The sequence below is a fragment of the Mytilus edulis genome, chromosome 7 (genome assembly GCF_963676685.1).
Source record: "Mytilus edulis chromosome 7, xbMytEdul2.2, whole genome shotgun sequence".
NCBI classification, from domain to species: Eukaryota; Metazoa; Mollusca; class Bivalvia; order Mytilida; family Mytilidae; genus Mytilus; species Mytilus edulis.
In genome coordinates, this window is record NC_092350.1 from 62,954,534 (window position 1) to 62,968,854 (window position 14,321).

At 32.5% G+C, this 14,321-nt stretch overlaps 1 protein-coding gene across 1 annotated transcript; it reads right to left on the minus strand.

The window, feature by feature from the left end:
* Positions 1–1,740: 1,740 nt before the first annotated feature.
* Positions 1,741–11,610, minus strand: LOC139481964 (endoplasmic reticulum membrane adapter protein XK-like). The gene is made up of 5 exons (XM_071265539.1): positions 11,516–11,610; positions 9,990–10,145; positions 8,435–8,881; positions 4,696–4,853; positions 1,741–3,670 (listed from the first exon to the last, which is right to left on the minus strand). The coding sequence occupies exons 3-5, from the start codon at positions 8,506–8,508 to the stop codon at positions 2,484–2,486; spliced, it is 1,419 nt and encodes a 472-aa protein (XP_071121640.1). The 5' UTR covers positions 8,509–8,881; positions 9,990–10,145; positions 11,516–11,610; the 3' UTR covers positions 1,741–2,483.
* Positions 11,611–14,321: the final 2,711 nt, after the last annotated feature.

The following is a 14,321-nucleotide window of genomic DNA, read 5'->3' on the forward strand; positions in this document are numbered from 1 at the left end:
GAAGTTATACGCAAATCTATTTAATTGATTGTTAGGAATACAAAATGTAAAAGTGCAGCAGGCGAGAAGAAATTGTTAAAAAATCACAATTTATTTAATTCGGCAAGGAAATAGTTGCAGAAACAAAGTTGTAATCGTGCATAACAAAAACGACGCCAACATTACTATTTAAAATGAAACAGTTTGTAGAGTATCCTCTAAAAAATGTTCTAGCTGGTTTCCGTATACTTACCATTGCATTCAAAGTATCCTGTTTTGCTGGGGAAAGTATATTGCTATCTCCTTCAAATAATATATATAACAAACTATACCTTCGGTACTTATAAATTCCTGTCTTCAAATATTCAGCTGATTGCGGTCCTGATTGTAAATCTAGAAAAGCGCTTCGTACACTTGCAATTTCAACGTGTTGCTTCCATCGTTTTTCTAAAAGACACCATTTGCTATTTTGTTTCTGTATTTTTTTATTTTTTTTGTATTTTGAGATGACCCCTTGTCACCTGTAATCGTAAGTCTAAAGTGTAATCCTAGGTATAGACAAAGTTTTCGCAAATGTCTACTTTGATCAGGTTAATCAGGAAGGTTGGTTTATTTGTTTGCATCTGTTCTTCATAATAAATTTACTGGCAAAATGTCTGGTTGTAAGAGGTATTTTCGGTCGTCAATTCAATACATTATTTTTTATTAAAACTAACAAGCTTTACCTCTTTTAATAACTACTACGTCATTTTGATGTTATATTTCACATGACCATAACAGTGCGAGGTTTGGCATGCCACAAAACCAGGTTCAACCTACCATTTTTTCCTTTAAAAATGCCCTGTACCAAGTCAGGAATATGGCCATTGTTATATTATAGTTCGTGTCTGTGTGTATTACATTATAACGTTGTGTCGTTTGTTTTCTCTTATTTTTGAGTGTAAATTCACATTGCGATAAGACGTGTCACGGTACTTGTCTATCCCAAATTCATGTATTTGGTTTTGATGTTATATATATATGTTATATTTGTTATTCTCGTGGGATTTTGTCTATGTGTGTTACATTTTAGTGTTATGTCGTTGTTCTCCTATTATATTTAATGCGTTTCCCTCGGTTTTAGTTTGTTACCCCGATTTTGTTCTATGTCCATGGATTTATGAGTTTTTAACAGCGGTATACAACTGTTGCCTTTAATTTTAACCGTTTAGTGTCTCTGAATAACAGCTGCATTTGTACGAGGCTATGTTAAATGTGTGATGCGAGCTTTAGCGAGCTATTACTCCTGTTTTGAGCCGAGTTCAAATACAGCTGGTCTTCAAAGACAATAAACAGTTATTGTCTGTATCCTACAATTTATGTTTTATTGTTTGTGCCTTAAAAAACACACAAAACTCACATTTTTGTTCGATCTAAAATCCCGTGAGACCCTCGGAGTAATATTTAAATCACGCGTTCAGCTGAAGACGGGTTCGCAATAAAGACAAAAGTAGTATACCGCTGTTCAAAATTCATCAATCGATAGAGAAAAAAACAAATCCGGGTTACAAACTAAAACTGAGGGAAACATATCAAATATAAGAGAACTACGACATAACAAAGACACAACACCATAACGTAACAAACAGTTGAAGATCGCCGAGAACTAAATGTTCCAAAAAGTTATGAGGCCAGGGTTATCCGCCTGGGACAAAACATCATTATTATCGCAGAAAAGAATTTCGAATGGTCAACAATAATACATCGCTCATGGTGAATAATTATCTATTTTAACATTACAACTAATTACAACATAAACACAAATAAAAAAAAGCATTGTCCAAGTTGAAACAGAAATGTACGAGTTGTTTCACGCTTCAGAATTTTTAACTAAACTTGACATTCACTCAACATGCATGCTGCCATTGACCTGGTAACTTTTGTTTTTTACGAGAATACATTAAAGTTTTAAAATGGATGATTGTCGTCGTACAAAATGCTGCTGTTCATGTTTGACTTTTATTAGAAAATTGATTTTATTCTTATTGCTCTAAAGAAATGTTTGAAAACAAACAGAACGTATAAAGGGTAATCGTTAGTTCGTGTAAGGTCAAACAATACGTCATCGAAATAGGACTGCAATACATATTCTGAGGTTGTACATGTTCATATTACACTCGTCAACAGCAATACATAAACGAAGGCCGGCAGTGGGCGGAACTTTAAAACGATATCTGTAGTAGAAAGACATCAAATTGCAGTATACATGTTATTAGTTTCTATTGTTTGATTACAACAGCGGCAAAAAACAAAAGGTTACAAACAGTTCAAAGAATGTTATGTAGTATGTTATTATTTGAAAGCAAACATTCAGAAAAAAAATCTTCGCAAAGGAATGAAATCGTACATTGGATACATATTTAAATGAATATGAGTATATATTTTCATTTCCTTACATAACATTTTCATTTCTTGTAAGCGTAAACTATTAACCAGCAGGCACTTTTGTGCTTCTATTATACATATTAATATCCACTAAACCTGTATTCTCCTTGACTGTTATATTGTGTACCAGTAAACACGGCACCTTGAGTCATCGATTGCATGGATGATTGATACGAGGAACTAACGTTTCCTACAAATGTTTGATTGTGAAATGTAGAAGCAAAATGTGTTTGCCGATTGCTCATGTTGCTTTCATACCATTCACTTTGGGAATGGTAATCATTCCACTGTTGCAACGGATTCATATTATATTGTTGAATTTGCTGAGAATTTTGCGATACATTTGGATACGGTTCAATATTCCATATGTTATTGACATCCGACTCATATGACTGCGTAACATGTAGCTCTTCCCTAGGATATCGATATATAGGTTGATTATTTCTCTCATATCCACGATATGGCTGCATTTGTGAGTCATGTGCATATTGACTATCAATATCATAAGGACTGGCCACTTGGCCATCTTGAAAATTGTATGTCTGCCGTTCATCTTGAAAACCATTGTTATCGAATTGTCCGTAATTAGTGCAAGAGTCCGAATTAAGTGATGCAGATTGGTGGCATGTTCCTGACGACATGTTCTGAGCAATCGATTGGTGTTGTTTCCCACGTAAACGATAATATAAATACAAAAATAACAGCTGTAGAACGCATAGGATAATGACAACAACTATAACACCTGGTGCCCACCATGCATGGTTTGAACATGCCCCTCCAATCTTCATTTGAAGTAAAGCAGGATCATCGCTATACCAAAGGAACAACATAATGCCATTTTCTATATAATATATAATGTAATAACCTACGAAGAATTTCCCCCCACATTGTTCTTTCTTTTGGCATTGATAAATTTTTGATACAGAATAGCAAAATATGTTGCCTACTATTCCCAATATCAAATCAGGTTCCTCTAAGAAGCGAAAGCTTTTACCAATAGTCAATCTTTCACAAATGCTGTACATGATTCCACATAAAATACGATAAAATATGAAAATTAAAACATATACGCTGTATTCAGCAGTACAGAGTGCAATTAAAATAATGCGTGGCACAATCTCGGCAAATCGTGATATCCAGTGAATAAATTTTACACAAAAGCCGTCCTCTTTGTTGTGGTTTTTCTTTCGATTTTGATGTTTAAATGCATTTAATGACCATGCAAGCCCAAGAGAAGATGCAATTATGCTTAGAGAACGAATCATTCCTATAACAGAAAGTAAAACTCAAATAAAAGCAGATACACGATGTGTTGATATATTATAACTCATGCGTTTATTTTAGTTTATCAGTATATTTCGGTATTTATGTATTCATGTATACATGTATATGTTTCAGTAGATGAAATTGTGATAATACCCTCTGTCTCTTTGTCTTTTACCGTTTTACGTTTTCTCGGAGATTAGATCAAACATTTTTTATTTTAACTTTTTATATATCATATAAGTATATAAGTGCATGATGTATCATGTCAACAAAAACGACTATTATGTAACGATAAAAACGGTACATGAGATCAATTATCATGTATTATCATATGTTGTCATCAACTGAATGAGATTCAATAATAAATGGGGTGCCAGTAACAGTTGCTAGTTTTCAAATGTGAATTGACCAGTTTTAAAAATGCTAAAATTAGTTTTTTTTCTCATAAATTTCATTTTTACACTTCTTTCGTTCTTGAAAAAAAGACACCGATACCCGACATTTTCGTTTTTTCTTTAGTTTTATATTATTTTATTTAATTTGGATCAATCACTTAACAGTTAAAATAAGATAAATAAATTAACAACAGTCATGGCATTTATACACTGGTTGCTGTTGAATTCTCATCATTCATTGCTATTCATAGTCAGGAATATGGTAGTTGTTTTCCGTTCGTTTGATGTGTTTTAAATTTTTACTTTTCCATTTGAATACGGACTTTCGTTTTGAATTTTTCTCGGAGTTTAGTATTTTTTTTATTTTACTTTTAACAATAATTTGACAATCTGGTAATGCAATAAGTTAAGATGATCGTGTTTGTTAATTTACATAATAAGCCTTCTCAAATACATTTCTAGCTTTAATAAACATGATAAACTACGTCTCATCCGACTTAGTATTTCAAATTGCCGAAACCGAAATAATTTGTATTCATTAATAATAGATTAAACGGTTCTTAAACCGTGTATTGATAAATAAAACATGCATACAGATAATTATATACATTAGTAAACAATAATGAATTACCTGTGTAAGTAGTGTCTGTATGGCTGTCAGTGATCAATAGGTAAATCTGTACTGTTAATTGTGGAGCTGACTCTAGTGTAGCTTCAACCAGCGTAATATAAGATGTTAGATATTCAAATTTTAAATTTGTTTTACCACGTGCAAGTACCTGGGCATACCTTCAAATATACAAATAATGAAATACATTCGTGGTGCGTGTAAAACATTTATTATCACAATAATGTCATGAATGTATGGTATGACTTACAGAAGGATGGTCTATGTATTAAAAAAACTTATAAAAAATTATGCATTCCGTATATATAAATAACAGCGCCAACAGATATCGAAAGGCCATTCAAGCTCACAATTTCGCAAAAAAAAAAAACCTAACAAACACATGACAATAAAAAAAAAAACAGGACAATTATTGATATTATCTTAATTGAACTTGGTGGTAGCAATTTTTGAATATCTTAATTAACTGAGAAATGCATATCCCTCCTTCATATCTATATTTTCATGTATGAGTTTGGCTACATTTTTGTTTTTTTTAAACTTTTTATACAGAATAGTCCCATGATACTACAAAACCTCGTATCTACCAGGTTTAATTCGGAAATGAACAGTAAACAGATTATTCCTCTCCAAGTGCAAATAAATGAAAAACGATTGCAATGATAATGTCCACCCTTTACTTTATTTTCAGCATTTAAAAAAGTAAAGAATCCAAAGCAGGTCATTAATCCTCAGATATACGGACATCATTATTACATACATAATTTGATAAAGCAACAAGCGTCGTGCATAATGTGATCTCTATTATAGGAAACTATGTAGTTCAGGGAGTGATGTGATGATTTATCGGGTCAATCTGACTAATTATATAATAAGAATCAAACTCGGAGAATTCGAAAGTTAATACAAAGAACGAAGAAGAATTTTCAGTATCCTATCCAGATTTTTCAGGCTGCAAACCAAGCAAAATGTGTAGGAATAAATTGATTTTAACTAAAACATTAGCGACATATTTAATTTTGAAATTGATCAAGTCTGGCAACATGTGTAATTTATCCTTTTTATAATCCATGTGTATATAACAGAAGAATTTCAATTTTTGGTCAATCTTATCAATAATTTCCAATTCAAACTTTAACTCATTTTTCTCAATCAAATATAGTTTTTCTAGTTTAAATCAACACATGTTTGTTGAGTGAATCGGACATACGATAATGAGTATGTATTATCACTGGTATTAAAGAGATAATCGTAACTGCAATTACGACTATCCCAATATGGCGACGGCAGATATAGGTAAAATCTTCACAGTTATTTTTCTCAAATGTAGCATGTTTTTATCAATAGATACTCAGCTGCAAGGTTTTTCTATACCATTACATCATATTTGAATCGTAACGACGCACTGGAATTGTCTAAGCTTTTTGAAAATTGCCGTAGAAAAATCGTACTCTAAGGCATTTTTCTTCTTTGATAATCGTAATTTCTTTACCAGATAATAGTAACTGAAACATAATACATGTGTCTTTCAACATGTCAATGGTATTATGTGTTAAAAATAAAAATTTCCAGTTTAACGATGACATTAACGCATATAAAAATACATGAAGAAACTTACAGGTTAACATCTAGGACAAATTTACTTATATATCTCTATTTATAACTTACAACAATACGAATAACCTTTTAATATATACATGTACCTGTAAAAGATATGGAAAATGAAGCAGCTGTCGAGTCAGTTATTGTGGTTAGTAGATATTTTTAGTTTTTTTCAAAATTTTAATTTCGCATTTGTGGATGCGCGTTTAACTTTGTTTGGGTTTTTTTTTTGGGGGGGGGGGGGTGGATTAGCTATATCCAAAAAGGGCAATCCTTGCAATTCATCGATCAACTTGAAAGTAACGTACAAAGCATACCACATTTCCATATGTCATCTGTTTTGCCTCCAATTTCACGTTTATACTAAAATTTTGCGCGAAATGAACAAAAGATTCCATTAATAACTTTTAACTGCATCATCGGATTTCACAGTTGATACTTTTATCGGTAGATATGAGTGTTCATATTTCCCTTTTCCTTATATTTCAATAAATATAGCCGTCCATATTTTTTCCCTATGATAAACTTTTTTCTACAATATTCTGATATAATATATGATTTTAAAAATTAAATTCAAATGTTTTGATCAAATACCCATGCATTTTAGGACGTTTCTGTAAACAGTGTGGATGGTAAAGGATTGTACATCTCATATTGCATTTACTGACCCCATATATATCGTATTAGGTCATCATCACACTAAGTAACGGATTTATCTTATTGACTTTCCTAACATTTGGTACTTAGTATTTAGCTAGTGGCCTATACAAATGAGCAAGGTCTTAAATATCGTTAGCATAAATAACTTACGTGCATTGGTCTAGATACAAACATAATGCCACCAATAGCAACTTATAAGCTTTACATGTGTTTTATGAATTTAATTTAATCATCAATATCGATGTATTTCTTTGTCTATTGATACATTAAAGATAACTATAAACATCTTGCTTGTTTTTTTAAAGAGACGCAATCCCACTACTAAACGTGTATTGAAAAATGCCTTATCTACTACGTACTATGGAATAATCACAATCTCCATGCCATTTTTTAATTTCTAATAAGACGACCTATTATCGTCAACTAGTCTGTATACGGTATATCTACTTTTAGTGCACGCGTATACAAACACACAACTGGCTATTCCGCGTTACGTCCAGCTTAATAATATTGCCAGGTATTCTCAATTTTCGACATCAAAACCCACAGTTTACTTAGGCCAAATTTCAAATACAATATATTTATCTCTATTCTATAGCAAAAGGGAAAAGGATTAATTTATTTTCTGTGGTAAAATTTCATAAATCGAAAATTCTGCGAAAGGATGTTATCGTGTTTACATGGCAACGACACAAGGTGACGTCATATTAATGTTTCCATAAATGAAAAACATTTTTAAACACCAGGCGTTATATTAAGCTTCGTGGGTGCCTCATAATGCAATAATATTACATTAAAAGAACATACATATTGGTGGTAAATGAAATTAAAAAATATATTATTGAATTATATAATATTACTTATATTAGCATATGGGTGCAAACAAAATTATCGAATTTGTCCCATTAGTATCGAACTAATGCATGGCATGCAGCCGTAGATTTGTTTTCATTTAACTATAGGCTAGGTGTTTATAATCATATTTTACCCCTTTAATAACGCTCAGGGTAAATTATTCGAGTATAAATGCCCAACCCTTGAAAATGAAAACAAATGTACGGCTACCATTTATTATTTCTTAACCAATCGTATTACCTGAAATGTTAAAGGAGGTCACATAAACCTGTTGTACAATATTGCACATTTCGTATGGTCCTTGACATGTTTTAGTTCGACGATTTGCAAAGGGCAATATCATATTTGAAAAAAATGCACAGATTCTGTGTGATTATTAAATTTTCTAAAGCTACTACATCTGTATTGTAAAATACTAGCTGTTAGACACATTATATGTTTGGTTTATTCGTTAGCTGCTATTCGGCAGGTTTAGACTATTAGCTGTTTGGTTTACACCCTAAAAATGATAATTAACACGGAAAATATTACCAGACCAACCTCTATAGTTGGAATGGTATCCGAACGTGTGTGAAATAAATCAGGTTTCGTTATAGAAAAAATGTATATTCATTAAAATACGTACGTGTATATTGGTAACAATGCAGCAAATGGACTACACACGAGAACTAACACCAAACCAAACATCTGGAAACACATTTGCTCTCTACATGATAGATCCTTATAGTCGCACTTAATTTTTCGTGATGTTTTGCAAAGAAAATAAACGCTAGAAAGAGAACTGGTGCGAAGGTAAAGGCCATCACCAATAGAAACTTTGAAGTTTGTCCAATCGAAATGTAGTGTAGGAACAGGAACACATCCGAAAGAGTATCAAACAGGTACAGGACATATGTTAACAAAGTCAGTATGACATGGATAGTTCCCTTAATGCACGAATCATGATAAGGTTGCTTTCCAGAGCAGCACATTCGGTAGGCAGCCGCATACAAAATTATTAACATAACCATACCAAAAATAGCACAAACCATACTGATTATTTTGATAGTTTCACTCGACGTTGATAGTGCATCTGAAAATATATTTTTACTATTTATTGAAGATTGAGACCTTTTCCGCCTTGAATCTGATAGGCCGTGAAACTTTCCATATTACAAACATACAATGGAACAACCATTTGACTATCTTCAAGATGATAGGCGTTTTGACTTCAATTAAATATATTGTTTTAACCAAGACCAGAAGGAAGAAAAATAAGTCTGGCATATTGAACACAGGGTTATCGGGCATATATTGCGCATATTTGTATTATATGATTATCCATGTTAATTAACAATTCATATAAAAGTTTCCAAAAATCTATATTCATAGGTAAACCTTTGTTTTTTCTGTAAATATTTTGCATTACGACTTTTAAAGAATCGCTGTATTGCAGATTTTCTTTAATATAAAAAGAAGATGTAGTATGATTGCCAATGAGACAACTTTCATCAACAGACCAAAACGACACAGACATTAATAACTATGGGTAACCGTACGGCCTTCAAAAATGAGCAAACCCATACGCATAGTCAGCTATAAAAGGCCCCGATATGACAATGTAAAACAATTCAAACGGATACACGGATTTTTTTGTGCAGTGGTTTGTTAAGTTTACAATTAATCATCTACGAATAAAACAATGTGCGCTAGGAGAAGATATCCAATCCAGTCTATTCAATACAAACTCCTTTTATGACCATAATGAAGGACAAGATATAGTTTGAGGAAATATAAGTATTAACCGTTGCGTACACGATTTACTACCAAAGTATTTTTGTATTCTTTCACTTGTCATTCCAGTTTATTTCTGGGTGCATGTTGTGTTTCTCGATCTTACGTTTTCTATGTGTTGTTATTATGTGTTCGTCTTTTCGTCGTGTTACGATTTTCGTCATTGCGTTGACAGTTTTTCTTGTTTTTTTTTAGTTTGATATTTTCATAGTACCTTTAGTTAATCGTTTCTTGTTCAGAAAATGTAATCTGTTTTCAACTTATTGTATTTCTTTTTTTTCAAATACTAACTTAAACTTTAAACATCCCTATGCTACAAAATAACAGAATAGAAATACTCATGAATCATTGCTTTCACCCTGAGCTTTTTGAGTTTTAATGTATGTCTTTATTTATAGTAACTTTACCATAATCACGATAATAATTATATGTCGTAGTTTCCAAACTCTCAAATGGTGTTGTGATGGTGTTGTTTATGAGCGATGCCCCAGCTTTAGTACAGTTCAAATAGTATGGAGTTGTGGTGAAGTCCCAATTGGATGCAGTTGTCATGAACTCCATACCTGTAAGATTCATATTTGCATTTTGTAACAAATTTAAATTTAATGTTGCAATATAATGGAATTTGATGCGACTGTCATACAAGTGAGAGGATTAGCTAGCTATAAAACCAGATTCAATCCACCATTTTCTACATAAGAAAATGCCTGTACCAAGACAGGAATATGACAGTTGTTATCCATTCGTTTTATGTGTTTGAACTTTTGATTTTGCCATTTGATTGGTGACTTTCCTTTTTTGAATTTTCCTCGGAGTTCAGTATTTTTGTGATTTTACTTTCCAATACAGCGAGAAACTCCCACACCCGGAGGCGTCCTACAACTGGCCCCAAAACAGATATGTATACTAGTTCAGTGATAATGGACATCATACTAAACTCAAAATTATACACAAGAAACTAACATTAACAAGCATACAAGACTGACCAAGGCCAGAGGCTCTTATCATAGGACAGGTGCAAAAATGCGGTGGAATTTGTTTTTCTCTTAAATGTTTCAGTTTTACTTTCTTTATTAATTTGATTATTATTGAAATGAACTTAAAGAGGTGAATAAATAGCTTTCTATCTCTTGCAAATTATTGATTGAAAGATTGTTGTTAAACATCTATCTAATATTGTTAAACGTTAACAATTGATACGAAAGTACGATTTTACGAAAAAAAAGCCGACCTGTCGTACATCATAAACGTGTGAAAATTATGAAAATCTGGAATTTCAGCTTTCTAATAACATATAAGATTTTTTACATGTCTGGGGAACATTGGATCAACCTCGGGTTTGATAGGGCTATAATGTTGCCCAGTCTTTACTTTTCTATGGTTTACGTGTACTTTGTATTCTGGTGCATCAGTATAGGTCTCCTTTCGTTTTGTAGCAATTACTTTTCATGTTTAAGACTTATAAAGATGAATTCTAACGCAGCGTCTTTCGAAACAGCCAACATGCAAATATTTAATTTGATCATTTACTATTTCCACTGTTCCTTACTCTAATCACATGCTAACCGCTAATCTTATGTCCAATGTCAAACATTGATACATATCTATACACTTCCGATAGTACAACAGCTGCGCAGTGAGTTTTTCTTTGGCGGAGACTTGAGAAGCTTTGGGTTTTATACGATAACTCAAGTTAAGTATCAGGATGTAGTAATTGCGTGAATATTAATTAACTGAGTATGCATCCATACTTCACATTTCACACGCAATATTTATTTATAAACAAAGTATGCGAATAATGAGTTTCTTTTAAAAGCTATGTTTTGTAGATAAACGAAAAAGCATATTTGAAATAGCTAGTTTGAATACTTTGATAATAAATTTGAAAAGACAATTATAAAATAAGTTTTAAAAAGATTTTAAACAAACTCACTGCTTATTATAATCTGTTGTCGACAAAATCCGTTTGAATTGTATTATTTGAACTTCAAATTTTAAGCAAATAGATTACATAATCTGACAAGATATCAGTTAATCGTGTACTTGTCCTACTTTGTGAGCATGTGCACTGCATATTAAGAAGATAAATCACTTTTGTTACTGCTGATAAAATCAATAAATATTGTGTTTAACATGACTACACTGCAATGAATGGTACAATTCGATTCATGGGTACAATAAAAAAAAAACACTTTCTTTTCCGTGATATTTACACTCAATAGGTTTATTATAGGATATGCTAAATGCTTAAGCTAGGTTTACACTGCCGATCAGATCAATCTGATGATCCCGATTGTCCAAATTTCCCCGACCAAGCTTTATCAGATTCTTGATCGGGCCTGTTTACGACTTCTACCATACTGCTATCCAACTGTACACGACCTTACCACGATCAGTCCGATTTACGACTTCACAACGACTCAAATCCGACCACTACTTGCATACATACTCGATAATTCCGATCAATTCACGATCTATACATAATCTTTCCTCGACTAGCTAGACCACATCAACTATACTTGATCTCAGCCTGATCTCGACCAGACCAGATCGCCCTCATCGTATAGGGGTTGTAGGGATAGTCGGGATTTGGTCAGGTATGTATGTAGAATTTCAATACAAAAACGTCTGCATTTTTTTATATGACCAGCTGTTATTTGTAGTAAAAATTAGTTATTCATTATTTTTTGTAAAAGATTATAGAACATGGTTAAGTCGACATACAATTTTTTGGTCTTCGGGAGGGATAAATCCTATTTTCCAAACGATCACTCTGATTCCATTAAAAAATTATCTGAACCTGACATTATCAAGGTGCTTGATTTTTTGATTCACAGCATATTCTTTTCGTTCTGAGGACGTGTTTTTTTAACTGTGGACATTTCAATTGAAACCAATTGTGCCCCTCTTCTTGTCGACTAGTTTCTTTATTATTATGAGGCTGAATTCATACAGAAATTTCTTAGAAAATAATATTAGAAGTTAGCAATATCCCTTAACTCTGGTGACTATGTTAAACGCATCTATCCCATCGAATTAGAGATACAGGTTACAACAGATAAAGTTATTTTTGCCCCATATCTTGACGAATCTCTGAAAATTGACAATGAGGGTCGGTTGAAAACAAACCTTTACGACAAAAGAGATGATAGAAGCTTTCCAATTGTAAACTTTATATTTCTAAGTAGCAACATTCCTGCACCACCTGCATACGGGGTATATATCTCCCCATTGATACGATATTTCCGTGCTAATCTTTCCTATCATGATTTGCTTGATAAAGCGTTGCTGCTCACAAGGAAGCTTTAAAACCAAGAGTTCCAAATGGTGAAGTTGAAATCATCCCGTAGTAATTTTTACGGACGCCATTACCATTTGGTTGGTCGTTATGGTATCATCGTTTCACAAATGATATCGGGTATATTCCGTACGTCGTAACTAGAATCCCCTCCCCTTCCATCAATGTGGCCTACCGAATAAGGCTATTTACCGGATTTGTAATACCATAGGCAACACGACGGGTGTCACATGTGGAGCAGGATCTGCTTACCCTTCTAGAGCACATGAGATCACCACTAGGTGTTGGTGAGGTTCGTGTTACTTATTCTTTAGTTTTCTATGTTGTGTCATGTTTTTTATTGTTGGTCTGTTTGTCTATTTTTTTTTTTAGTCAGGCGTTGTCAGTTTATTTACGATTTATGAGTTTTACTGTCCCTCTTGTATCTTTTGTTTTTCTTTTGTAAAAGTAGAAGCACTTCTATCCTATGATGTATTTAAAAAAATATATATCTTAATGCATCTGTTTTTTTTTCTTATTCTGTACAGTTGATTAAAAAACACTTTTAACATTTTTTCGCAAAAAGTATTACTGCTGTTTAATTTTCCATTGTTTATAACCTACAAAATATGAATGTTCGTGTTCTTTCGTCTCTAGTTATTTTTGTCGTGTTTTGTGTACTCTTGTTTGTTTGTTTTCCGCATTTAGCCATGTCATTGTCAGAATGTTGTCAACTTATGAAGTATGTTTTGGTATTGTTCATATCTCTTGTTTCTAAATAAAAATAATTTTGCATGATTGTCATGCTTTCCAAATTATACTCTGTCTTTTCAATTTGCAGCTTTTTTTTATGTGCATCATTTTTAAGACATTAAGTAAAAATAAAAAAAAATTAAAAAAAAGGTTTGGCAAATAAATCAAGTTTAAATCTACAAAAATACAAGATTTGATACCTCTGCAGAGTCAGGCTATCGTTAGGAAGAGGACCGGGTGGACGAATTAAATGAGTAAAATAATGGCCCTAATTACTTGTCTTAGGGAAGGATAAATCTTCCTTTGTAAATATTCATTCTGTTTTCTATGATGTGAGGTGTGTATTATGATTTGTCTGTCTATTTATTTTTACCAGGTCTTTGCCAGTTTATTTTCTTTTGGTGACTGTGAATGTCGCTCTGATATCTTTCACCAATCTTTTGTTGTTAATGTGTTTTCCTCGGTTTTAGTTTGTTGTTATAGCATTTTAAAAGATATTCCGTCATAATCATGATGTAGAATTGTTTTCTGCTGACACACATACATTGTGTCTTTTCGTCTGATGAGATTCTAATGGGAAGCTACTGCTGCTACAAAGGTGTTTCTACCACTTTTTTAAATGAGATTTAGGAAAAAAGAAAATTGTTACACTCAAATTTAGATTGTCTACACCTTATATAAACTTGAACAATTTATAATAGTTCTTGTG